Genomic DNA, 27,572 nt, shown 5'->3' with positions numbered 1-27,572 from the left:
GCGTTTAGCCGCCCGGTTCTTGGTCATGGTGCCAATTTATCACACATAAAAACTCACTGTGCCCGATTCCATGAGCGGAAGACTCTGTGGCGCTCCCCGCTCGACCAGCCTCACCCTAAATGACCCACACACGCTTTTACAATCCTGTCAAGCTAAGAAATACGAGGATAGAAGTCCCGGCCGGGCAAACCTGTCGTGACGCAGTGACTTCATGTCCACGTAGACGGTGGAGGGGTCGGGTCCTGCTGTACCCTGCCGCAAGGCCAGGCCAGAGACATTAAGCACCCAAACATTAAAAGAAATAAATGACTTTAAAATTCCCACCTGAAGACCGATGGCCAGGTTGACCCTGGAGCCGAAAGCAGTGCTGACGGCTCGTGACGACAGGCCGACATCTTTAAAGAGCTTGGAGAAGGACTGCGTCAGGGCTAGTCGAGGCCGTTCCTCAGCTATTACAACACAGCTACGCACGCACGATAGATTTACACCGCGCGCCTGTAAGTATAGGTGCACACACACACACACACGATTATGGACTTTTCCAGAAATGCCAAATTCAACAAAAAGCCCACAGAAAGCAAGTCTTTTTTTGTTTTCCAACAAATATATCCAGAGCCGCCAATTACTGCGGAATTCATCCGGAAATGCAACGCAAACTCTGGTACTCCGGACAACCTCTCTAAACTAAGGAAATCCCCAAAAAAAATTTCACTTACATTTTTTACGAAGCTTACATTTTTTTTGAAGCAACCATTTCAGAAAAGTACCAAATTTCCAATTTAAATGCCTCGAAATTTACACTTATCACTTCTCAATCTTGATTGAAATGCACTGTAAAGCGGAAGAATTCAATAACACGAGTGGATTGTGAATCCTCCAAGATATCGGATATAGATTTTACGTGAATTGCATTCACTCCGGATAAACTCCGGTAATGGGACAAGGTTACTCCTGAAATGGGGTCGACGGAGGTTGGCGGCTCTGTATATAGATCCCTTCAGAAAGAGAAAGTAGCAGAGAATGACTCATGTCTACAATTTTCTGTCCAACCTTCAACATCTCCGTCTGGGTCCCGAGGCCTTTGGTGCAGAGCTCCATAACGGAATAAGAGCAGAAGGTGTCTCGGATCTTGTACTGACTGAGTGTACTGAGCCACAGCGGAAGTGAGCTCTCCAGTTCCAGTGGAGGAATGAGGATTGACTGATGACCTGAGTAAACACTAACATACACAGCAAACACACTAACATTACATGACATTCTTTATCATCTGGGCGCCTTTTCAGAGTGTACCTGGAGAGGCACCACAGCACAAAGCCTAAACCGCAGTACGGATCCAGGCAGATGGCTATTTGACGTGAAGAGTAGAGTTCACATTGCAACTTGATGGAACGGCACAGTGTGCTAACCGCAGCGTGAGACATCTGAATAGAATCGCACAGTCAACGATCATGTTACACTTCCTTTGACAGCGGTAGATGTCCAAATCAGTTTAATTTGAGAGAGTCGGCAGTCAATGATCACCAAGTGCCTTCCCAGTGTAAAAGGATTGGACGTCTTGCGCAGTCAACAATAAAGTAATTTCAAGGGAAAAACAGCATGACCTTATAGCATAAATGACATTTATCTGAAAGATGTGTTTCAGTAAATCCCAAATTCTGCAATTCATAAAATAAGATTGTTTTCCTATGGATACATACAATAAAAGTGTTGTTTATCCCTTGAAATTTAAGCCGTGCTTACCTTTACTCCAGTTAACATGCCGGTAGTAGACACGCTAAAGTCCAGGTAAGCCAACATCTCAGCTGTTGGGGGTTTATAGATTTGTGGAGGCCGTTTTCTGGGTAGATCATCTAAGTTGGGAAAAACATGTCACTTTTGTTGGTGGGGTGTCATGTAAAAACATACAAACTCGTCACCTGTGTCTATAATGGTGGGCCACGTCTTAACGTTGACACTAGCGGCAGCTTCCCTGGACCTGAGGATCCTCATGAGAGGTTGCGTGGTGAGGATGCAGGCTGCCTTGCTCACCTGGACACCATAGCAAGCATTTGATAAACAAGAATTCTCGCCAAAACATGTTTAAATGGACATTCTGCTACACGCTCACATCAATGATCATGCGGACAGTCGGGAGAGTGGCAGCTAGATTCTGTGGGTGAGGAGGCCTCACAGTAACAGGGACCACACCGGCATAGAGGCAACCATAGAAGGCAGCTATTAGATCAACGCCTGCCAAGGTAAAGAGATACAGAGATGAAAAACAAAAAACTCCATCAGAAATCTACCAGACCCATCCCTTAAATCAGTTGTTTGTTGACATTTTAGTTCATACATGTTTACCTGGAGGATAAAGAAGCACCACATTGTCACCGGTGTTGAGGCCTCCTCGCTCCATGAGGGTGGCTGTGATTTTCTCGGCCCGCTTGTGAAGCTGAGCGCAGGTGGCCGTGCACACTGTCACCCCCTGCAGCAAAAATGGCATAAGTGAAATGATCTGCCATCTGGCATCAGCAACACATCTGGTACAACAGGATCCTTTTTCAAACATTCGGGGGTGCTAGAACCTATCCAAGCAAAATATGGACAGTTGGAGGGGGACGACCAAACTCATTCCCAGCCAATCAGAGGGCACAATGTGAGAAACAGGTTTGCCTGGGTTTAAATCCATGATCTTAGAACTGTGAGGTGGATGTATTAACCAATTCTGCCACTACCTAGTTATTTTTATCATCATGTAACAAGGTATACTGAAAATGTTGCAGGACTGGTATCCCAAAATTTTGTCCTTTAGAGTAATACATTAAAGTTATCACTTTAACAGTCAAATACAGCAATGAAAGGTACATGGCATCTGATTTCAATATTTCTTTGAGTCACATTTTTGTCCATTTTGGCCCCAAGACTTTTAAAAACAGAAAAAAAACTCATCACAATAGGAACAAACATAACAATTAATAACAAGCAGCCATGTATATGTATAATTATACTGGTCCATGGGTTATAATCCTGACTCCTGCATTTAATTTATTTGTTCCCACGGCCAGTGACAAACATGAATGAGACTGATGGCCATCTCAATCAAAATAGATTTACCCTCAATTGAGGTCAATGGAAACCAATGAGTGAAATATTTAGCACCAATAGGTAGAAGACGTCAAGTCACTATTATTGTGTTACTTGTGGAACAATGGCAAGTGCAGTGTTCACTCCCTCAACGTGATTGCAAGCGTGTACTTTGACTGTACCTTTGCATTCAGGAGCACATAAAGAACATGATCTGGGTCAGTCTGGGCTCTGGATTGAAGTGCGTCCGCTAAAAACTGGTGCTGAAAGGGACAGAGGTATAGAATTTTAGACTGATGGATTGTTAAAGGATCAAAGCCCAATTATAAACACTATAAACGTTGCAGTGACAGTGTGATGATTGTTTATCCATGCTCCCTCGAACACCAAATGTGAGCGTTTTGGTCTGCAGGGAGGGTTGTTTTGCCAGGTCATGCTGGGACCATCTGCCCCTCCTAACAAACCATGTAGTACTGTGGGTTTTGCAAAATAGTCAACAGTCCAAAAATATGTGCATGATACACAGCTCAAACTATAATGCCCTTTGATCACTTTAATTAATAAGACGAACGGAGGTCTACTTTGCAAAATTTCACTGTAGGTCTGTAAAGGTTTTATTTAATCTGGTGCTGATGAATATACGCCTTAAGCGCACCATTTTAGGTTTAGTTTTATATTGTGAGTGATGTTATGTTGCATTCAAACTACCGTATTTTCACGATTATAAGGCGCACCCTCAATGAACGACATTTTTTCCATATATAAGGCGCACTGTATTATAAGGCGCGCTGTCTTTTTTGGAGAACATTTAAGACTTTTAAGTGCGCCTTATAGTCGTGAAAATACGGTAATTGCTATTAACTTCCAGGTATGAAGCACTCACTACAGTCACCTCTAGAGCCAGCCATTGTTGATGTTTTGGATTTTTTTGGTATAAAATCTTGCAGTGGGGGAGGAGCTATATGATGAAAGATTTTGTAAACTAAGATGGCACCTGCATATTTAACAGTATTGTTTCAGTTCAGGCGTTTGTGTTTTTTTAATATCCGACAGTGGTGGTTTTTCGTTTTTCAGTTTTTTTCCCATATATAAGGCGCACTGTATTATAAGGCGCACTGTCTTTTTTGGAGAAAATTTAAGACTTTTAAGTGCGCCTTATAGTCGTGAAAATACGGTAGTCAACATCATTGTACTGCTTAATTTCTCTGGTAAGCATCTAACAATGGTACAGATATGAACAAAATCAATGGAGTACGCTATATGGTACCTTCCGAATCGGATCCTGGTCTTCCACCGCACTCAATTCTCTGCCTGTAGCCTGGGCAATACGTTTTCCTGCCACGAGGTTCCCTACCAGCATTGACGCTGGCCCAACGTCCACTGCACAGATCAGATGGATGCCATAATTTCAAGCCACATTCCTTCAGTCATCCAAATGTGGTGTCAAACGGATTACATGAACCAACTCACCATGCTGTTTCTGTCGTGGTTTGGGCATGTTGGTGACGCATGTGTGTGGGCACATAAGGATGTTGCAGGGGTGAAGGTTTCCCTCCAGAAAGTTCTGCTTGGTTTCACAGATGTGGATGCCACCCAGAGGCGTCTTTGGGAGGGTGTTTGCAGGTACCAGAGCAAGGCAGTACAGCCCCACCTGGTGGATGCTGTCGATGGCCTACAGGGAGAATATTAAGTATATTACAAAATGTTCCAAAAATAAACATCCTGTAGAAATAGGTTTAAAGTATGCATTTTGGAAAGAGGCCAGAAAGTGCCTGGCAGACGTGTAAACATCTTCGCACCAGTAAGCAAGCTTCATAACATTCCTTTTTAACTGGAAACTGGTTTTCTCAGTGGAAATCTGACTTGGCAACCCCAGTCAAAATCAATTAGAAGTCAAGCATAGTCAATGAGATAACAATAAAAGATTACAAAAAAACTTAAATATACACAGAAAGCAATATTAGATGTTCAAGAAGGATGCCACATCACTTCAAAAAAGCTTATAAATTTTTCCAGCAGCGAATGAGTTCATTAAAAAAAATAAAAGTCTCCACACTGTTTGTCTCAAATAGAGTGTTCTAGTTACAATGTCTATTTGAGTTCTTGATGGCAAGTGATGTACTTTGAAATGTCACAAGAATGTTTAGGCATTTACTAGGAGGAATGTTAAGACTTATGGGCTCTTCTGAGAAGGTTTTAGCTCATTTCGGAAATTACAAGTGCAGCAGACAAAATTAAAAGTTTGATTCTTTGGCCGTCTACAACGACAGAAAATCAGGCCTTTCTGAGTGAAAGCAGTGATTGAGTGTCACTCCCCTAAAACCTAAAAACAAGGGCTTATTTTTCACCATTTTTTTCACCAAATGGTTTTTCGAGGGGCATTTATATGCCTGTTACAGAAGTAACCTTTACGTACCTGCAGAACTCGACTCATCCACTGGAAGCTGTCCTCCTCGCTGGCATCGGGTCGTTGCTCTGCCACTATCACAATCCTCTCATCATAAAACACAGTCACTGAAAACACGGCGATCCTGGGGAAAGCCATAGAAAAGAACATCAATTATCTGACATTATACATTTCTTGTTTTAACTAGCCGTCGTCAGTGGCTCACCTGCCCCTGTAAACTGTCTTAACAGGTTCCACAGCAAGAGCCGTAGCCACCAGGTCATCAGCATTGTGACGTCGCCGGCTCACCATCAGCAGCCCCTCAATCTTGCCCACAACAAATACCAGACTTCCCTGTGGAAATATAATAAGGAGTACTTCAGTCGCTTCTAAAAAACATATCCAAAATCAGCTGATCGAATGATACGGGTTTTCAGGAGTGTTTTAGCGATATTGATTATTAGTAGTTAGAGGGGGCCGATATTTTGAGCTGCTATTCATTTGCAGTAAAATTGTAAAAAAAAAATAATAATAATAATGCAAGCCCTGACCTTCATAGAACTTAAATCACACATATAAATATACCCATATACATCAAATGCCAAAATATTTCTTATTATCAATTGATCACTAATCAGAGCATTATTTCTGTTTGTATGTGACTTACTGGGCCAACAAATCCAAGCAATCCAGTTCGGGTGAAGGCAACTTCTCCTAAAGGTGCTCCAGACTGGTTGACAGGAATCACCTAAAGTGGAAAAATATTTCATGCATTTTTTTAGATTCAATTTTACTTTTCCACACAATGTGTGTATGAAAGAACTTGCTTCACACTAATGAGTATCTCTGACTGGCAAAAAGAAAAGCCTGCGTGCTTTGACAGACCTCAAAAGTGTTTTTGGTGACCCCAGGAAGTCCATAGTACATGGTCCCCCCTGCTCGGGAGCTGATCACAATCTCTCCTATCTCATCCGTTTTGCAGAGCTGAGGAGAGCCGTCGGGTTTCACAATGCACATCAGAGCTGAAATACACATCAAAGTCCCACTGTTAACCTGTTGCAATTTTGCTGATGGTTAGTGTGTACGACTGCGATTGGTGGACAACCTCCAGGCATGATGTGACCGACATCTTGAACAGTGAGAGCGGAATTCTTGTCTTCGGTGTTGACTCTGATTACGCCGTGGCTTAACCCGCCCATAGAGAGGATGGCCCTGGCTGGCAGAGGGGCTCCTCTCACACCAGGTCTGCAACAGAAGAAAGAAGGATTGCGTGAGCTAAAGAATGGACTAAATATAAACAGTTTAATAATTCATTTAATATTTAAAAATGACATCTAATCCAAAAGGAAAACTCTAATTATGGTTAAAACAATTTTTTTCAGCTCTCATACTTAAAAAAAAGGGTTGTTGCCATGTCTAAGAATGCATGAAAGGGTTAGGGTAATTATGCAACCCCACTTTTTCACTTTAATGCACATGGGCAAATGCGTACCTACGAATGGCCACCGTCAAGGCCTCAGGTGAGGTGGCACATGGACAAATGACCTCAGGCTTTAGACCGTGAGACTGGAACACATTAAGGAAGGCGTCGCATGATGATACGGACCCTAAATCGCACAAAAAAAAGAAAGTTAAAGAAAAACAAGTACTAGTTTGGTAAAAGGCGATAAAAATAAATAACATGACTCACATGGATTAGCTCCATCGGCGACAATGAGCATCCGTATGGAGGACAGGTTGGTGTCCCTCTGATCTTTGTGGGCCATCATTGCCCAGTGAAGATCACGGCATTTCACCAAGGCCACACGAGCTGTGAGTTAACCAATAGACAACCTTATTCTCCTGTTTGTGCGTTAATAGTTGTCCTGCGTGCTTTTAAATTATGGCATTTCTCCCATAATCATGACAAACAGGTGGAAAAAAAGACAATTATTGCGCTATTTAAAAAAAATCTCTTTTGAAAAATGGGTGTTTAAAAAATAAAAGATTGGGTTTAAACACTTAGAGAAGGTGAAGAAATGTGTCTATTAGGTTCAGACAGCCGTTTCTGCCCACCTTAAAAAAATTCAACTCTCTAAGTTGCACGGTTTGGACAAACATAGCGAGAGAATCTTAACATACACTTACACACCCATAAATCACGCTTTATAAGGATTTTAGAATCTAAACAGACCAGTCTGGTCTTACCTGGTTCAAGAGTGTGCAATGACCCAAGATGCCTGACTCATTTTATCTCCAACTATTGGCTTATGAATGCCAAAGAATACTAGTCAGGATTCAACATTTAAATTAAAGTAGCAAGTTGTAATAACCGAAAAACGTTTTGCCCCTGGCAGCTTTGATTGGTTTTACCTTTGTGGATGTGCACCCTCTGCACCCAGGACATGGGACAGGCTTTCATGACGGAGTATGGCACAGTAACGGTGTGGATTCTATTCATCACACTCTGTGAGGGGCACGCATATGACTGTCATTATTGAGACTACTTACCAGTCTAAAAAATGGTACATAGAACTTATCTTACCGTCAAGACGCCATGCCACAAGCCCATGTCTTTCTTGCAGTCCAAGACATTGACCAAAGTCTCACCTTCAGAAAGCAGAGATACATTGACCAATGAATAACACACTACCAACTAATGTTTTGTCACAGTCAGTCCATTAGACAATGTGTGATGTGATTTGTCTATTTTCAGTTTTACAGTGCATACATACTTGCTTCTTACATTTTCCTTAATTATTTATATTAAGTCCACGTGTAAATCCTCATAATGAGACATACTGACCTTCGCAGTAGTTACAGGCCTGTGTCAGTGCTTGACAGTGGGTCAGCATGGAGATCTTGGACACAGCCACACCCATGACCGTCCCCTCTTTACTGGCTTTGTACTGGAAGTAGTGGAAAGCACACCCAAATGAGCTTTTGACAAAAAAGTGGAGCTCAACCAAGATAATTCATACACAGCTACAGAATACATTTCAGAAAGATACACGGTAAGAAACATAGTACTCTTCAGGAAAGAGTACCTCGATATAGGCAGTGTCCGTGTTGGCGGTGGGAATATGAGGCTGCCAGTCTTTGGAAGGTTTGGTCAGGTATTTTGTGTCTGTCACCACCCATTTCATTCTTGGCCATCCTGGAGAAAGTGAAAAAACAATCTGGCTGACACACTTGGAACTTTTTCTCCACACTCACTGCACATGAAGAAAATGAGACACACAAGACTAGGGAATGTGATGCAAGTAGTATGATGATGGAGCCAATGTGGAGGCTGACCTTTGAACTGGATGATCTCGCCATTCGGGGACTTGGGCAACCCTTTGAGACACACCTCGCTAGTCAGTGCCAGACTGACACCACAGCTGCCCAAGAGGAAGCCAATCTGCTGACTGCCTGCATCCTATGGAAAGAGACACTGGCTTATTAATGAATGTACGAGGAAATTCATCTATACAAATGTAATTGAAAAAAACCTGGTGAATGGGTACGACTACAGCTACTGATCAGTTCATACAAGCTAGTTATCAAGTGAAAATGGAACTTAAAATAAGCACAGTGCTATGTTTTCAAGGGTCTTCCTCTCAGTGGATAGATAGAAGAGTTCTGATAAAGATTAAGGAGTCACCAAAAAGGAGCTAGTGTTTGGGGCTACAGTGTCAACAGTTTTGCTATAAAATGCAGACAAAGTACTAATACTCTATTAGACAGGGCAAAGTACGATGAATTGCCAAATGGAACTAAATTTTACAGAAGAGTTTTTTTTTAGGAGCCATTGTCAAAAGTTTAAATTGTTCAAGTTCTCTGATTTCAGCCTCTTGATTCCAAGTAGTCATTCTTGTTAAATCCTGCTTTGCTTTGGGAAATTTAGATTATATTAGATTAGATAACTTTATTCATTCTGTATTGTTATGGTTCAAAACAATGTCCAAATGGATAGTCTGTTACCATTTGCTCTGTACAGAGTGTGCTATAAATCTTAATCCTTCATCTATTCATGATATCATGTCAAAAACAAAGACAAAATGTCTCAACAGAAGCTCGATGGCATTAAACTTACTTGTTTGGAAAGTGGTACTTCAATGGGCACAGGGATGACCTCAGCCAACAAACATCCATAAAATGCGACCCAGAACATAACAGGATCATTGTTTGGGTAAACCAGCGCTACCTAGGAGACAAAAGATAATAAACTTCCATACCACTTGTGCAAATTTGGAGTGCAATGATTGGCATTCTCTTACTCGATCTCCAGGTTGTAGCACAGGTTCCGTCTTTGTGCCCAATTTATTCAGGAGCGTGTAAGCCAGTTTCAGACTGCGGCTCCACAATTTACCTAGCAGGAAGAACAAAAATATGTTTGAGAAATAAACACGAAATTAACACGAAACTTTGTTGCAGTTCATATGAAAGGATAAACTCTGCTTGTGTTTTGTCTTTTTCTTGGACTTTTTGCAATGTTTTCTTTTTGTTGGTGTGAAAGAATCACAGACTTTCTTTCAAAGGAAAAATAAGATGGTGGTGTCCAAATATTTTTGTTCGAAAGAGATTCAGTATCTGAACATTTAGAGATAGACAGTTGCCCTGTGGGTGGATGTGTTGTTTTCATTCAGACATTTTGCAACAAAACCACATTTGTTATGGTCGTTTTTCACTTCCTGATTTTGGTCGATGGCTTTTGCGCGATAACTCCTAGTCAGCAGCTTTTTTGTGAGAAAAAAAAGGCTTTCAATGTAGATCTTCCCACAATGTGCCAGGAATTTTAGTCCATTTTAGTAGCTTCTTGCACTAACAGTTGATGAGGTCAGTTATTATGACCAAACACGACATAGTCCAAATGTCTAACTCTGACTTGTCAGTTTGTCCATATAGAAAAACAATGATCACCATATGTGAGAGTGTAGAGGGGTTTTCCTGTAATGTCCAGCGCAGTGAGTGCGGGGCTCTTGGCTTGGGTGGCCCCCCAGCGGGCAAGGGCTGCTTGTAGAGCAGGAGGCCAGTTACTAACAACACCCAATGGCTCCCCTTTCACTGGGACGATCTGACGGCCTTCCGGTTTAGGGGTGTTAGGGTCTGGCTGCGGAACTGGATGCAACAGAGGTTAGTGACAAAGGGTACGGCGATGCTTCTTGTCATAAATGAAGTACAGATTAATGTGCTGACCTTCAACTATTTCCTCAGAGTCGTCGAGGAAGAATTCACTGAGCGGTGGTCGCTTAGGCCGTTTGAGGGTGTTTAGCAACTGTTGAATCTTAGTGGACACTCTGCTGTTGACGGGAACACCTGTGTAAACGGCAAACGCTGTTAACAAACAAACCAAAATTCTAACACCAATGGAAAACACACATACAGTCAGGGTCAAAATCAGCAATAGGAAAGATTTTAAAGCTACTTGGACAGACAGAGGTCAGAAAAATTAGGGGAAAAGATCAAGCGTAGGAGGTTGTCTAATTCTAAGCCTAAATCACGAGACAAACATGAAGAGCAGAGGTCTCCAAACTGGTCCTCCAGAGCCACTGTGGGTGCAGGTTTTTGTTCCAACCGATCCAACACAAACAGTTTAACCAATGAGGTTTCTGCTGAAAAAAGAAGCACCTGACTGCAATCCACCGATTAGACTTCTAGGATACCAGATTGGTGGAAAGATTTCCTCTTACAGGTTGGAACAAAAACCTGCACCCCCTGCAGCCCTTTCTGAAATAGTTTGGGGACCACTGATGTAGAGTGACAGGCTGGAAAGTAAGCTGACACGGGCCTCTTCAACGTCCCACTCCAATTACCTTTTCGCTTTCCTTTTTTAAATGAAAGGCAAGATGGATTAATGGACCCAAAAGAAAGAAGACAAAAATAAGTGATTAGCGGGATGTTCCTTGACTTAATTGAACACACACTCAATTAAGAGTGTCATCACTGTAGTACTGTTGAATAGAAAACACAAATGTCACACATCTGTAATGATTAAAACATGCAATAACTTCTACATGGACAAATACAGCTTCATTAGGTTTATGACAGCAAATGCCAATGCCGCAAAAAACGACAATGTGACTTATGTGATCAATGTTGTTCAAAAATAATGTTTATGATAATGTCAAACTCAACTACTGAAGACGTTAAACCAGGGGTGTCAAATTCCCTTTGGTCTGCGGGCCGAATACAGCTTAATTTGAGATCAAGCGGGCCGGACCAGTAAACTTTTTGCAAAATGACATAACTAACAATAAGCCCACTTTTTTACTTTGTATAAGTCACATAATAATACTAAATTAGTGCAAAGAATGAATACATTATCAAAATGTTTTTTAAAATAATTTTCCTTTTACATTATGAACAATATATTATGACCAAGAGAATAACATAAGAACATAAATAAATGTCAATTCATATTGTCTGCACGTACTAAAACAGCGGATAATACAAGAACTACAAATTTTAAAGAAAATTCATATTTTTTTATACAATGCAGCTTTCTTCCCCGGGCCGTACCAAACAACTAGACGGGCCGGATCCAGCCCGCGGGCCGTATGTTTGACACCCCTGCGTTAAACGTTTCTCCCCGATTTTTTGGGGAGCAGCCATTGTATGACCCTGACTTTATGAAGAGAGGATAGCTTGTTTTGGTTTTTTATCACCTCACACGATTGAAATGCGAAAAGACATCCATCTGATAGCATCAAAATAAATTTCTGCTTGTATGCATGTACCATCAGCAGTATCCAGCATGCTCGAGCGGCTCTGCCCGCGGCTCATCCCCCTGACAGCGGGAGGCAGGTCCAATTTAGAGCTTCTGTCCTGGACACCAGAAGTCGACGTCACATCTGGAGGGACACTATTTTCTAATGGAGATGGACAAAAAAGCAAGCCATGCTAAGTTGGACGGCGACAGAGCTCATTGAAATGTGTGGCTGATTAAAATAGCTCACCGATGCGCAAGTGGGCCAGTACATCGGCCAGCACCGAAGCAGCGGGCTGATGGGGAGGCTGACTCTTCGGCTCTCCGTGGGAGAGGGTGGACGACGCCGATGAAGATGTGGAGGAGCTTTGGACGGAACGGTTGATCCAGTAATCGGGACTCTGCAGGCCCTGGGCCAACGCCGCACTGAGGGCGGCCTTTCTACGCAGTGAGCCCTCATCCTCTGATGCAGAAGATGTGTCTGGTGAAATAACAATATCGCTCATTTATACCCTTCATCAGTACTTTTTTTCTTTTCCGCTTCTCCAGATATTTCAAATGAACACATTACTTTTAGGCTAACTATAGGAAAACACTGTTTAATCCCTCTTTCTTTTGACAATTAAAATTGGAATCATGCCACCTAAAACGGTGGTATGGGAGTGACAATTAAAATTGGAATGGTGCTATGGGAGCTGACTGTGGAGGTAGACCAAACCTTGAATGGAATTTCCAAACAACCCTTTTTTGTTGTTGTTGACGATGAAAAAGAGATGGCCGAAATCAGTTTTAAAATCTAAGCTTGCACAGCCTCTTAAATGTTGTTTATAGGCAAGTTTTTATTGTTACTCCTGCCCATTTACTATTTTTTGTGTGTATGCTGTAAATGATAAACGAAGGGAAGATAATTGGGGAGTTTCTTTTGTACTGGTGCAAGTGAAGGGCAAAAGTAATTGTTCACAATCCAAAATTAAGCTGTGCTTTAAGATAGTGTTTGCATTTTATACATTGTGATTCCTTTAGACTTCCACACTTGTTTAGATTTTCAATGGAAATGTATTTATTCACTGTTACTGAGAAAATCAGACCAAGATTAAAGACATAAAGATACAGTTAAATGTATGAAAGATGGCATGAACTGGATATAAAATGCACAAGGTTATTTGTAGTTGAGTCAGCCTGTTAATTATTAGTCATTTTTTAACATTCTAGATATGGTAACTCCTCAGACTCTCTGGTCAATTGTTTTATTTGATGACATTTGTGGAGTACAGTTGAACTGCATTCAATTTATACAACTAAAGTTTCACTGCTAATATTTTGGAACCGTCTCTTTTTCAAACATTTAGGTACAGTTAAGTATAATACCTTCAAAATCAATCATTATGTATATCATAAAACGTCCATCAGGACTGCATGCTATCTTACATTTGTGGTAGTATGCGGTATTTATCATTTTTTTGGCATGAAATGTACCTGGAGGTGTGCAAGCGTCACTAGGAGACTGGACAAAGGCGGAGCGTCGCTTGGTTGGCATTGGCAGAGCCATCTTCTCCTCTTTGTGTTTAGCTAACGCTGCCTGCACGGCTTCTGTGTGAATGTCTATCAATGAATAAACAAGTGGGAAATCAAGTGAGCAAAACAAAAAACAAGGACAATGCAAATGTTTTGTATTTCTTTTCGTGTTTGTACCTGATCGGTAGCGCTCATCTCTCGCCCCTCCACTACGGTGTGACCGGTGGTGTTTTGCGGCTGAAGATATGGAGGCTCCTGGGGCCTCGGGACTTGGCGTGGGATCCGTGCTTTGGCCTCCAGAAAGCTGCAAATCTGGTGAAGTCACATCTGCATCTTCAAAAAAGTCATGAAAAAGAAATAATGAGTACATGGAACAATCTCATTTCAAAAAAAGTTACAGATAACCAATGGAGATAATCTCAATTATTGGTTGGGTCTCGTGGGATGCCAAATCCATCGGGAAATACCAAATTAAAATAAGAAAGGAGCGCCTATCTAGTGCACAGTTGTGTGTAGTATTGAGCCACCACTATATTATTAGATAAAATAGTTCACATGAAATACTGGGGAACCTGTCTCACTTGAGGTCGAGGCAAATGACAACATCAACAATTGTGGTTAATAGTGTGTGGTTCTATTAGAGGCCACTAGAATGTGCCAGAGTATTAGACGAGAAAGTGGTAAAAAGGTTGCACCAGCACACTTTCAAGTCTAACTCTTTCTTTCCAAAAGCAAATGTCTGTATATAAACACTTTTATGAAACGTCTGATGATTTATTTCCACAGTCTTGTGTAAAGGATAAAATTAAGCATTAATTTTGAGCACTCTTTAATACATTCGCGTCTTTTGTAAGGCCCCCGCACCTTAAATAAGTGTAATTTTTATGAGAGACCGATCTCACACAATTGTATCAAGACTTATTAGAATTAGTGGGTGGTCTTACTGGGCAAACAGGAGGCCAGCAGCTTTGCTCTCTTCTTCTCAAAGCCTTTCTGTGTGATGTCACCTAGGAGAGAAGACAGAGATGACGTGTTGTTTATATGAGTTTCATCATTTGCTGTGGGCCAATGGTGGCCCGTACATAGTTTGACCAGAACTGTACACCAATCAAGGATTACTCATCTGAACTGAACATACAGACTCATTGAGTTTCTAGTTTGCCATGGTGATGCCGTGAGGGTAATCAAGGACTTCTCTGCTATCCCCAAAACACTATCAGAAGCACTAAGCTATCGTATTGTCACGACTATAAGGCGCACTTAAGTGTTAAATTTTCTCCAAAATAGACAGTGCGCCTTATAATCCAGTGCGCCTTATATATGGAAAAAACAGAAAACCAAAAACGAAAAACCACCACTGTCGGATATTAAAAAAAATACAAACGCCTGAACTGAAACAATACTGTTAAATATGCAGATGCCATCTTAGTTTACAAAATCTTCCATCATATAGCTCCTCCCCCACTGCAAGATTTTATACAAAAAAAATCCAAAACATCAACAATGGCTGGCTCTAGAGGTGACTGTAGTAAGTGCTTCATAGCTGGAAGTCAATAGCAATTACCGTAGTTACATAAACTATAAGGCGCACTTAAAAGTCTTAAATTTTCTCCAAAATAGACAGTGCGCCTTATAATACAGTGCTCCTTATATATGGAAAAATGTCATTCATTGAGGGTGCGCCTTATAATGAGGTGCACCCTATAGTTGTAAAAATTCGGTACATTTGCAGCAGTATGCTGTATTCATCATTTTTCTCTCCTTCACAATTTAGCCACAGCACATGTTGCCATATATATCTAAATTTGAAGAATTAGTACTTCTGGTATGAGGTCCCAAACTGGATTTTACCTACATTTTATGTTTTTGGCATCAGATAAATATTGATTCTGAACTTCAACAAATGTACCTGCAGTGCTTTTGTATGGGGGTGCTGGTAAAAAGAGGTGGGTAAGGATAAGGCCTACATACCAAATGCATGGCCAATTATAATAATAATCCTCTTTGCAGTAAATCTACTATCAACACATGCCAAGCTCAAAATACACACGCTTAGAGGAGAAGATAACGCCATTGTTTTGCTTTATATATGTATGTGCCGGTGAATAAACATGATGACTGTGCAGAAATGTCCTTCAAACGACAAAACCCAAATACGATTGCAATGCTTGCAGATAAAAGAACAATAACTGAAGTGAGCTGGAGACTATCTCGTAGGAAAGGCAGCAGAACCAGGCTTTTTGAAATCAGCGCCACCTATTACCAGCACGTATTTTCTCTGCATGTCTGTTATGTAAAATGGATGCCGTTTTTTTCCACTGTTTTATTACTATATTGCCGTTTTCAATGGTGTGCTAGGTAAGCATTTGCATGTGATTGGTTAGCTTATCCAACCCAAATGATTTCAACCAGTGTTATAAGTTGGGTGTCCTGAAATTTGTCATCTGTTTGAATGAAGAATCTAAAAAAAAATAACATTTTTGATTAAGAAAATTAGGAAGTGATAAGTTGTCTTTTTTGTCTTAGTTTAACAAAGCTGATTAAGTCAACATAGAGTCTGATCTCAAACGATATGACAGAGTTCAGGTGACAAATCCAAACAAACTGTTATTGCATTAAAAAAAGTCCATATTAATAGTCATTTTTATTTTGGTGATTCTCATCTTTATTGGTGATGGGATTGGCGCGCATCCAAAAACTGGGGGGCATAATTTAGTGTTTTGACAATAGCATTCTCTATCTACAAAAAAGGGGTTGGCCTCTCAAGGCAATAAAAAAAATGTTTTGAGTGCATACCAATTATTAATAGATTACACTATTCTCAAAAGATCTCAATCACTGAACCTACAATAATAAGGGTTCAATGAGTGAGTTTAATCAGAAAAAAATCCGGCAAAGGAAAAAATGAATAACTCTGGACTACTACTATTTCTCTTCAAAAACAACAACTCTAAACTACAAGGTTTTCCCCTTTGACTGAATCCCCAGGGGTCTAACACACTTTCCCAGCCTGCCAAGCCTTATAGCACTTCTGGAAGGATTTTTATATAATTTTTTTTCTTTCTCTTTGCATCTTATCATCTTTCATCTCATCTTGAGGTCTTCAAAATATTTCTAACCTAACTTAAATCTTGGTTATTAAATCTAAACCCCTACAGATGCATGTAGGCGACACAAATCATAAGAAGGTTCATACTAATTAATGAGCATGACATGTCCTTGAGTAGCGTTTCTCTGCTTTTATTCAATCGATCCCATCCATTTGACAAGATTTGTATGAAGATTAATGATTCCCTTTCTTTCAATTCCGTACCCAATTTCAATTGAAATGATTGAACTGAATACTTTTATTGTCATTATACAAGCATGAGATTGAATAATTTAATAAAATAATACATAATATATATTTTTCACGCACACACAGGGTGAAAAAAAGATATTATAATAAAAAATGTGTTTAATAATGAAAAATTAAACATTAAATAATTCCACACCATCCCTTATGGGCCTGCATGGGTTTCCTGTGGGTACTCCAGTTTCCTCCCATATTTCAAAAATCTGCATGGTACGCTGATTGGACACTAAATTAACCCTAGGTATGGTTGTGAGTGTGCATGGTTGTCCTTTGTCTCCCTGTCTCTGGCCCGGTGACAACTATGATTGGCTCCAGCACCCCTGGCGACCCTAATGAGGATGAAGCGGTTCAGAAAATGAGATGAGGCCTATAGGTATCCACTTAACAAAAGTATTGTAGGACTGATTTATTTATTGCACACTAGTCAGAAACGTGATTGGATAAAACTTTGAAATTGGTTCTGATGTAATTTTGCAGTAGAAAAATACTTTAAAATACTGTAAAAAAAATCAAAAAATGGTACACCTCTTATGTGCTTTTTGGACACTATTTTAGTTTGATTGATTGAACAATAATAGCCTTATAAATGTGCCCCATGCATGGGTATATGCTGAGGCGTGCCCAAACCCAAATCCAAGCATAGCAATGTGCACACGGATCGTAGCGGACTGGAGCGTCATTGTTTCCGGAGGCAGAGTCCAGTCCCGGCTGGTCCTGACGCCCAGTCAGTGCCAGCAAAGGGGAGAGTTGTCGGTCATTAGCAGACAGAGAAGGGCCTGTCATGGATGTTGGGCAAAACAACAGAGCCAACCGGCAAGGCCGCTCTGACTCTATGATGGTGACAGCTGCTGCCAAATGAGTTGGAAAGCTAGAGGATTGGAGTGCAAGAATGCGGGTGCTAGCCCAACACTACACCGTCTGTAAGTGTGCATGTAATCTGAGGTCATAGGACAGGATATGAGTGTTGTACTCCACCCTGTGTGTGTGTGTGCGACAAAAATCGTCTGAGTAAAGAAGGAATGCGCTGATTGAGGAGTATTATTCAGAACTCGAGAAAGCAAAAACTGGCTTAGTACATGTGTATGTGTGTTTGTGGGTACTCTGTTGGTACAGCTAAAGAGGTACAAGAAAATTGCTGATAGGTTGCCTTTGTTCTCATATTTGTTTTTATGAATGCTAGAAAATTGCATTTAATTGTGAGCGGTGAACAAAATATTCAACAAAAATGACTCCTGACAGACATGTTTAAATATTTTTTCAGTTTCCATAACTCGAGGAAATTTGTGATTTGCATATGTGTTATTTTTTTTTGAGCAGCCATCTTTCCCATGTCAGTCATTTAAATGTATTAGGTTTAGTCTTTATCTTTAAAAGGAGTCGGAATTTTCTAATCAACTGCAAAAAAAACCTTTAATGCACTCAAGTAATATAGACAATATTCTATTATGATAAAGAACCCTCATGTACCATGATATAATAATGTGAATTCTACATTTACGATTGCTTTAGGCCTCTTTTAGTGGTAATTTATATTCAGTTACAATAACAATAAACAACCTTTTTTCCTTTATAATATAATACAATATAAATAGATCATCAAAAAATACTTGAAGATCATAAAAACAAATGTATTTAGTGATTTGATAAGTAACTGATTTGAAATATTAGGCAGTATCGTTAACTCTATCGGCAATACTGGCCATGAAAAAAGCAGCGTTTACCAAATGAAAATGGAATCGCAAGCTGTGATGGAATTAACAGGAAAAAATATTGGACCACCGCCATACTTAGTATTCAACTTTGCCCTAAATCTTTACGCCAAACAATGCCAAAAGAGTTACGGCGGAACTAAAGGAGAATTATAGAAAGAAGAACTTTCCCCTCGAAAGTTCTGATGTGCAAATGACACATTTTAGAGAAGGACACACATAAACACAGAGGCTGAAATGGGAAGTCACATCAGCTCCACGAGATTGTATTAATAGAATTGAAAGCTCAGAAAGGTAAAAACAATGGGCTCGAAACAGTGCTCGAATCTGGCTAAGCTGCACTTGGCATTATATTCAAATTAATCTATCCAGTCCACTCCACCTGTGTCATTTCAAGCAGATTTTAGAAGCTTAATGACGTATTCAACAATAAAAACATTTTCTGATTTCACATTCCTACGTGTCTCAATATGTATTCATTTTCTATAATACTTGTCCTAATTAGCAGAATAGGTTAGTTGGAGCTTATCTCGAGAATGGATTTGTGCAAGCCCAGTGAAATGTCCCATTTTTATTGGTTCTAATTCGCCATCTATTAACAAAGTAAAAAATAACTAGTGGTTTATTAGTACTAAAATTAGACGGATTTCACGAAGCGACAGAGGGGGGGGGGGGTCTTTTGCATGGTAATGCGTTCGTAACCTAACAAACTAATTTAAATGAACTTGGATTACGATGCAGACACCCTGAAAAATAGGTTTAATCTAACCTTACACCAAATTTACACCAAATTCTAATTATGTTTTAAATTTTGATACCTTCCTTCTCCCGGGTTGGCTCTATTTGACCTCCCTCCACACTGACTTTCAGTCAATATTGAGGGTTGTTTGAGTTTGTATTTCCTTCAAAATATTCCGAAAATGATGCAAACAAATGTCCTCACAATAAGATAACGCACAACCACTTGCCAATGAATGGTATATGTACACCATTCGCACTGACTAACGGGGGAAAAAAACAGGCAAAAATATGCAATCACCATTTATAATCATCTTAGTGAAAGACATTACCAATCTCATGTCCATGCCAAAAAGGAAGAATCTTGTTTCAGTAAAAGCAACAAAAAATTGCAGTTCTGATGTGTGATAATTGAGAAAAATAATGAGACTCTTTCCCATCGATCAAATGAATTTCAAATGTGTCTAATAGTGGGTGGGTATAAGTGATATCACGAAATGGCTACACCCATAAAATGTCATTTTAAGTAGTCGGAGAAATGCATGAATTGCAGACTTCAATACTTTGTGCAACTGTCTATTACATGAATGCAATAATACTAAGTGTTATCTTGGGCTTTAGGTTAAAATCATGCAACTTGATTGCTTGACGATGGTTGGCAGGGAAGGGTGTTTGTGTTTGACCAAAAATGTTCTCCTAACTTTATATAAAAGGTTATATAAATATTCATTAACTGCAAGCTGCACTATGATCAGATGCACTTTAAGTCAGCTAATGGTGGGTGCTCAATTTAGCTGACTCGCTATAACGGTTCTCGCATTGTTTAAGTTGATATCTGACCTCACATTGATTGCAGCCAGATAAATTTTTACGGTCAGAACAATTTGTTCAAGTTTCTGGCAGTTAGAACTTGAAAGTATCAGGATGGTGGTAAGAACAATAACAGTTCCATTCATTGCACTACAATAGATGGACTTGAAAAAAGTCTCGAAAGCCGATTAAGAAACGTTAACCACACCCAACATATTCGAGGGAGTCTCTTACATTGACTTGGGACATAGTTGACATTAAGGGGTTTGTATCGGCGAGCCAAGATTTAAAACAATGCATCTCCATTGGGAAACAGAAGATACACATCAGCTTTTGAGGGGCTTTTCTCCGAACCTTCACCCACAGGGAATTCCTGACAACCCTTTGGCAACATTCCAATGAATAGATTTAGGGAGATGGCTATTCTTAAGTCTGCCACAATTCAAAGAAGGGATTTCTTTTGCCCTTTAGAAAACATTCCTTGCACTTAATGTCAAGTCAACATCTAATATACAAAATGAATAATATCATTTGGCTATACAAAAGAAGAAGAAAAACAGTAAGGACCCTCCACCACGGGAAAAGAATTACGATCAAAAGAAATGAGAAAATAAATAATTGTGATCTTTTATGGTCTGTGTCCAAAAGTGTGTTTTGCATTTGTGAACTTGGACCACCACAAGCATCACTAAAAAACTGTGATCAAAGAATTTGGTTGTCATAATGCTGCTGCGTTTGATTCCCATTAAAAGGAGCCCCAAAAAAAATCTCCCATGACACTGAAACACTTACTAAATATATTTGGTGTTCATTTGAGTTGCTGTATTTACATATCACACACTGTATAACAAAGCTAATTAGTTTACAGTCGTATGACTACTTAGACCAAGAGATACATCTCATGTTTTTCAACAAATAGTCATGATCATGTTGGTATTCATTTGAAAAGACAAGTTGGTTGCAGTAGATTTTAAAGGGAACTTAAAGCCATGACCGTCATGTCACAAGCACTCGCTGATGAATTAGCAAAGCTATTGGCATTTTCTTCACAGGTCAATCCGTGGGCTGGCAGCTTTGAGGAAGGCCGTTTTCAGCAGGATGTGATATTTCACACTAAAATCCCAGGCAAGAAATTGACCCATATGTACTTGCTGCGTAATACCAGGAGCCTTCCAAGTAGGCGTTGTAAAACATTGACTCAGGATGTTAGGGTAGATGTCGCCAGAATAATGGCAAAAATGATTGCCAGTTTAGAGTCATAGAGATACTTGGTTTCAATTCATCGACAATGAAAGCAGATTGCCCTACCCAATCGGATCTGTTTATATTCACAAGAGCATTTCTCAACATTTACAAAACGTTCATGTGTGATACAATCGGAGAAACAAGAGGGTGTAAAACTCAAAAGGAAAGTTGTGCAAGTGTGTCACTGTCTGACTCCCTGACTAATAAATGTCTGCTGGCCACCAAAGAGCCCAGCAGGAAAGTTGTGAAATACAACGTCATGGGATGCTTGACTATAACCAGTGATTTAGAGGGAAAATATAGGTCAAGTGCTGAATCACCAAGTGGGGGTAGGAAAGGGTCTTCTGCTCTAAAAACCAGACCGTCACTCTTTTCTTATGTTGAGTCATGCCTTGCATCTTCAGGGTCATCATCACAACTATCACCTTACCAAACAGGAGTCTAAAACTGGTTCTTTCAGGACATACATAGGCCATACATATTATTACTTAATCCTGCAAAACCCATATGAAGAGCCTTTAAAAATAAAAATAAAAAGGCATACCTATTATATATGTAAGTAAGCAATCTATTTAAACAATGATGGTGGTAGCTAGGTAACCAATGAAAGAACAACAAACCCTACTGTTTCTAACATAAAGAGGTACTCCAATGGGGTTTAATTAGGGCATATGAAACGATTAGGCCTCCAGCATTTTTTTGCAGTACCAGCATTTTTAACTATTCACAACAACGACATAATGTGACTTCCAAACGTTTGCATATGTTATCATACTCCATGTACATAATAAGTGCATATCCATCTGCTGGCACCGCAGGCTTTGGCTGACAAATGAGATGAAAAGTTCCTTGGAAGGCCACCACTTCAAGGAAATAATCAAGAAACCTAAAACATTGAATGAAATCGGGATTTTCTCCACTGGAACTTCATTTAAATGTGACTAGGGTAGTAAAATACTAACTATACATTCGTCCATATCTTTTGTTACACAGCTAACAATTGAAGTGTTGGCCATCTATTATTCAAAATGTTTAGACCTAATAGAACTAAGAAATGTGAAGCCTGGTTCAGAAAATCTAGCTTGCCCACTTCCACTTAAAGCAAGCACTTCCTACAGTGCATGGTTTCAGTTAAGCAGAATTTTCTACTTTAGTGCGCATACATTTTTTTTTAAAAGATGGTGTTAAACCAAACTAAAATCTCAAGAAACCCATTGGCATACTGATACGTTTGTATTAAAAAGAAAAGATACAATACTGGTAAAGAAAACAAAAAATGTCATTATAGACAATGAAGGAATGAGATGGAGCAAAAATAACTCATCTCCTTACTTCCTAACTATTGTGCTGTATCATAATGTAAACACAAAATATAAAAGTGTGACCCTACAATCCCCACCCCAAGCAGAACAGACTAGGAAAAAACACAGCTTCTTATCTTCCAGAGTATGGCCCACGAAGCAAGTCAGTGCAAGTTGCACAAAGGCCAAGCTGAATGGTGGAAACGTCAAAGCTCCTGGCCACGTCGGCTTAAAGCAGCTGAATGGTGGTCATTGTGTTGCCATGGTCACAGGGGGGGATTGCCAGAGAAGTAGCTTGCTTCCTAAGAGGCCGTTTGCCAGGCCAGGGTTTCTTATCCAAGCAACACGGAAACAAACATTTCCCCTCGCCAAACATCAGGTCTTATTATGTACTTAACTCTCCTGTTATATTGCAGGTCAATTGACCTTCTCAAAAGCTCCAAAGTTAATGCGAGGCACGTTTGACCATCCAAAAGTGACTTGCTCAAATAGTAAATGCATTTACATCTATGTTGCTGGCATAGGGATTTTTTTTAGAAAAAATCTATGGGATGGGTCAACGGACCAGCCTGAACTTCATAACTGGATCAGCCCAACAAAATTTTCATGCAGCAGAACATCATAGAACAGTTACAACAGGGCTCATAGTGACAAATCCATCACTAACGTGATGATTGCTAAAGTTTTTTTGTTAGTGTAATAATGGAAATTTTATTTTTCTGGTGTATTTACTCTGATTTGAGAAATGCAGCGTTAAAATTTCTCAAAGAAGAACCATTGTGGCAAAATGATTCATAAATAAGATGGCTGGGATACTCTTTTTGAAGATACAAAAATCTTAGTTCTGTTAAAAACTGCTGCTCCTTGTCACATCACCATTTCGCTGATTGCAGTTTTACAACTGCTAACGTAAGAATTTGGAGGAATTCAAATGTGTTTTCCATGAAAGTATGACTGAGCTGAGTTCTAACTGAACGCACATTGCTTGCATCAGTCAGGCAAATCTACCATTACACAATCAGTGACTTCAAAGTCAAATTTGGAGCAAACCAAAGTTGTCAAATACAGAGCTCTGTTCTTTACCCACCTGAAATCTGGTTTAGTGCAAACCTGATTCCCAAAGAGTTGGGACACTACACAAATTGGCGATAAAAACTACTAGTGCCAAATTTCAATACTGTTTAAAACGGAGCGAATGTACCACCTTAAGGCAAAAGTATCTTATCTCATCTCATCTCATTTTCTGGACCGCTTTATCCTCATTGGGGCCGCGGGGAGTGCTGGAGCCTATCCCATATGACTTCGGGCCAGAGACGGGGGACATCCTGAATTGGTGGCCAGCCAATTGCAGGGCACAAGGAGACAAACAACCATTCACGCTCACACTCGTACCCAGGGGCAATTTAGAGTGTCCAATCAGCCCACCATGCATGTTTTTGGAATGTGTGAGGAAACCAGAGTACCCGGAGGAAACCCACACAGGCCCGGGGAGAACATGCAAACTCCATATGTGCTGACCACTCGCGCCACCGGGCCACCCATAGGGATAAGTATATTTATTGTAAATTCCGTCGTGTCAGCAAATCTCAAAAAAAGGAGAAACAAAGCTATTTTCCTCACGGTTTGTCATAAAACTTAGATATCCCTTTTTGCATTGCGAAGCTTTTACAGATGCGCAAGCTCCCTATGCCTGACGCCCTCACACAAGGACTTTTACATCCCTTCATTCAGTTTTTGTTCATAATTTGTACAGTGTCCAAAGTTCTCAACTTTTCGGGATTGTGGCTTGGTGATGTAAACAGTATTTTGATGTCATTACTGTTTTATTGCGAACTACCCAAGCGTTGACTTGTATTTGTTAGCAAGCACAAATAGTGGACGTACCACTGGAAGTAACATGGAAAATGGGTTGTACTGTATTGGCATGGAAGAATGTGTCCAAGTTGCCTCAAGCAGTGAAGAGGAGCACATTGTATGTTTGTGATGGATGAGGGGACTAACAGCTGCCTTGGGGGAGGGTACAATGTACTACTTTGGATTCATGCAGTGGTTCATTGTACAGTTTAAGTGTGTTTGGGTGTGTGCACAATTCAAATGTGTGTGTGTGTGTGTTTTTTTTAGGATATTTGACCTAACTAGGCACCTGGGCTTCAGGAAACACTTTGTAATATGGGGACTATGGACAAAGTATCCACAAGGCAAAGAGTGTATCGGAAGTTTTTGGGCCCTAAATAATGTTTTTTGTTTTTATTTTGTTGGGAAGTAATTGCTGTGATTTAATTTCAAGATAATGTTGAGTGCGTGTGGGGGGGGGGGGGGGGGGTGTTTGTATGTGTGTGTGTGTGTGTGTGTGTGTGTGTGTGTGTATTGGCCATCCAACAAGCATTACTAGACTGAAAAGTGATGCTTTCCAAGCAAGCAGGTACTGAACAAGTTCTTTAAACCAAATATGTGCCATAGCAGCACTAGATATCCAATCTATTTTGACTGGTCGTGCTAATTGCCAATTCCTCCCAGTTTAAATGGATTGGACACCTCTTAATGTCAATAACAGGCATGGAGTTAAACCCCACTAGATGCAGGGCGTCCAATTCATTTGAATTAAGAAGCTGGATGGAAAATGATCTTTCAGGGCCAACAAGGTTCCAAAGGCCAATGGATACTAATGATGACGATAGATGTATAATACATTTGGACTAGGAGGGAAAAAAGGTTAAGAGCATAGGAACAAGGAGAAATGACAGCAGTCAAGCCCTAAAGTAAGGCCTTCTTACCTCTGGCTGAGGATCTTTCACGTACATAAACAAGATGACAGACATAGCCAAGACAGGCATTTCATTCCAAGCATTTAAGACATTGTCAGAGTTTTTTTTCCATGTTTTATTTTTTTATGACAAGATCCCGGATATAAAAGATGCAGGCGCGGCTAGCAACCTCCAGTTTCGAGTGACAATAAGCTAAGGTGCAAGGCAGCCTCGTGTGCGATCGCTACCGGCGAGACGACACAGTGACCGGCTTACATGCGAGACGACACGGTGACCACTTTACAGGCGAGACGCGTCCGCGTGTGAAGGCCATGGGCGTCTATTTACCTTCGGATAGTTCCAAGTCCAACTCCGCCAACTGGTCTCGAACCGTCTTCGGGAGGGCGGATAAATCCACGCCGCGATCTGCCATGACTTTGCCGAAAAACACGCGAGCGTTGGGGAAGCAGGGCCGTCGGGGGGAAAGAATCCACGACAAGGGAGTATGAGAAAGCCTCCCTCAAGACACAAAACAGGCATCCGAAAGGGTGAGGGTGACACTGTCCATCGGCATGACCGCTCGCTCCGCCATAATAGTGGCACTGCGGTCAAGTGAACCGTCGATTCTCTTTCCGAAGTCGAGACAGCCGCACTTCATTTTCGGTTGCCCTTTTCCTTCAGGTTTTACGGCAAAGAGGCAGGAAACGACGGCCGCGCGCATGAAATAGGGGAAAAAGATGCCATAGTGACTAATACGTGTCATTCTTTAAACCAAGTAAATAAAATGAGGCTATTGATTTTTATTTATTTATTTTAACCAAAAAGCAATCACCAATCACTCGTGTTGATTTGGTGTCATTACGTCAACTGGCCTGGGAATTATTCGATTCTAATTATAGTAATACTACATTTAATAATCAATTTAAGCAGTTTGTCATTGAAAAAACAAAAAAATGTACGATAAACTGGAAGAAATCACTTGTCCTAATTTGAAGTCAATAGGTCAAACAGCCTGGGATCTATTGAACACATAATGTGATAATGAAATAACATTTAATAAAAATCAGTTTGCCATTTTAAAGAAATCAAAAGGTGTACGATATATAGGGTGTAATCAGCCATCACTTTTCTTGATTTGGGGTCAAGAGTTTAAAAGGCCTGGGAGCTATTGAAGAAATTGGGCGAACTCTGAATGCCCTTTTAAAGAATCTAATATCTAAAAAACGACATAACATGTATTTATTTATTTTTAATTTCCATAATCTTCACACTAATGCTGAAGTTCAATGTCCGAAGCTCTCAATTCGCTGGTGACGTTGCCGTGTTGTTGTTTTTTTTCCCCAGTTCATGCGCGCACCAGTCATTTCCTGCCTCTTTGCCGTAAAACCTGAAAGAAAAAGGCAAACAAAAATGAAGTACGGCTGACTTGACTTCGGAACGAGAAACGACGGCTCACGTGACCGCAATGGTAGTGTAGCATTATGGCAAAAAGTCATGGGATGCTGGTGGCAACGTGACTTGGTCGCCTCCTCCACCAGTTCGGCCCTCTTCGGATTCCCCTTGCTTTTGGAACTTTACAAGTTTAGCCGAGCGAAATAACCCGGAAGTACTTACAGTAACAGTCATTGAATCCACAATATCATATCAATAAGGCTATTAACGAATTGCACAATTTTTGACTGGTTTTCCTGCATACTTATATGCATATTTATAAAATGGTTCTCAAAATTCAATTTAAATTAATTTAATAAATTTTAGTACGATTTGTTACCAATCGAACATTGTATGCTCGATTTTATTTGTGTATTATAGTTTTAGAAAATACTGTATAGAGTATGCAAATATGGCCTTGACAATATATTTAATAAATTGACATGTCAATGTTAACCACTTCATAATTTTGCATCATCAATACTTGCTGTACTTTGAGGACTTTTTGCAATCAGAAATACCTGAATAAATAACCAAAGTACTAAGATGTGAACACTGGAAAAAAAAGTATAAAACATGTTTTATTTTTTTTCTTTGTTAAAATT

General features: G+C 40.2%; 1 protein-coding gene across 5 annotated transcripts in view; it reads right to left on the bottom strand.

Moving 5' to 3' along the window:
• Nucleotides 1–26,292, bottom strand: part of dip2ba (disco-interacting protein 2 homolog Ba) — a 29,985-nt gene extending 3,693 nt beyond the window's left edge. Inside the window, exons 1-35 of one of the 5 annotated variants that reach the window (XM_077715495.1) lie at nucleotides 25,885–26,274; nucleotides 14,579–14,641; nucleotides 13,812–13,967; nucleotides 13,596–13,721; nucleotides 12,370–12,600; nucleotides 12,151–12,282; nucleotides 11,227–11,238; nucleotides 10,610–10,729; nucleotides 10,334–10,531; nucleotides 9,691–9,782; nucleotides 9,507–9,617; nucleotides 8,726–8,849; nucleotides 8,476–8,585; nucleotides 8,235–8,337; nucleotides 7,974–8,038; nucleotides 7,802–7,895; nucleotides 7,140–7,259; nucleotides 6,942–7,056; nucleotides 6,555–6,694; nucleotides 6,335–6,471; nucleotides 6,117–6,197; nucleotides 5,676–5,803; nucleotides 5,480–5,594; nucleotides 4,534–4,735; nucleotides 4,331–4,443; nucleotides 3,246–3,326; nucleotides 2,341–2,464; nucleotides 2,108–2,229; nucleotides 1,917–2,028; nucleotides 1,741–1,850; nucleotides 1,291–1,421; nucleotides 1,051–1,219; nucleotides 325–495; nucleotides 191–252; nucleotides 58–115 (exon numbers count right to left, since the gene is read on the bottom strand). In XM_077715495.1, the coding sequence (XP_077571621.1) occupies nucleotides 58–115; nucleotides 191–252; nucleotides 325–495; nucleotides 1,051–1,219; nucleotides 1,291–1,421; nucleotides 1,741–1,850; nucleotides 1,917–2,028; nucleotides 2,108–2,229; nucleotides 2,341–2,464; nucleotides 3,246–3,326; nucleotides 4,331–4,443; nucleotides 4,534–4,735; nucleotides 5,480–5,594; nucleotides 5,676–5,803; nucleotides 6,117–6,197; nucleotides 6,335–6,471; nucleotides 6,555–6,694; nucleotides 6,942–7,056; nucleotides 7,140–7,259; nucleotides 7,802–7,895; nucleotides 7,974–8,038; nucleotides 8,235–8,337; nucleotides 8,476–8,585; nucleotides 8,726–8,849; nucleotides 9,507–9,617; nucleotides 9,691–9,782; nucleotides 10,334–10,531; nucleotides 10,610–10,729; nucleotides 11,227–11,238; nucleotides 12,151–12,282; nucleotides 12,370–12,600; nucleotides 13,596–13,721; nucleotides 13,812–13,967; nucleotides 14,579–14,641; nucleotides 25,885–25,969 (4,113 nt within the window). In that variant the 5' untranslated portion in view covers nucleotides 25,970–26,274. Of the gene's footprint in view, nucleotides 1–57; nucleotides 116–190; nucleotides 496–1,050; nucleotides 1,220–1,290; nucleotides 1,422–1,740; nucleotides 1,851–1,916; nucleotides 2,029–2,107; nucleotides 2,230–2,340; nucleotides 2,465–3,245; nucleotides 3,327–4,330; nucleotides 4,444–4,533; nucleotides 4,736–5,479; nucleotides 5,595–5,671; nucleotides 5,804–6,116; nucleotides 6,198–6,334; nucleotides 6,472–6,554; nucleotides 6,695–6,941; nucleotides 7,057–7,139; nucleotides 7,260–7,801; nucleotides 7,896–7,973; nucleotides 8,039–8,234; nucleotides 8,338–8,475; nucleotides 8,586–8,725; nucleotides 8,850–9,506; nucleotides 9,618–9,690; nucleotides 9,783–10,333; nucleotides 10,532–10,609; nucleotides 10,730–11,226; nucleotides 11,239–12,150; nucleotides 12,283–12,369; nucleotides 12,601–13,595; nucleotides 13,722–13,811; nucleotides 13,968–14,578; nucleotides 14,642–25,884 lie in introns of those variants that run through there. The other 4 variants (XM_077715482.1, XM_077715501.1, XM_077715489.1 and 1 more) reach the window with 4 other exon arrangements.
• Between the last annotated feature and the right edge of the window lie 1,280 nt (nucleotides 26,293–27,572).

The sequence above is a fragment of the Stigmatopora nigra genome, chromosome 1 (genome assembly GCF_051989575.1).
Source record: "Stigmatopora nigra isolate UIUO_SnigA chromosome 1, RoL_Snig_1.1, whole genome shotgun sequence".
NCBI lineage: Eukaryota > Metazoa > Chordata > Actinopteri > Syngnathiformes > Syngnathidae > Stigmatopora > Stigmatopora nigra.
Note: the sequence above shows the minus strand (reverse complement) of the source record. Positions and strands in the feature narration are given on the sequence as shown.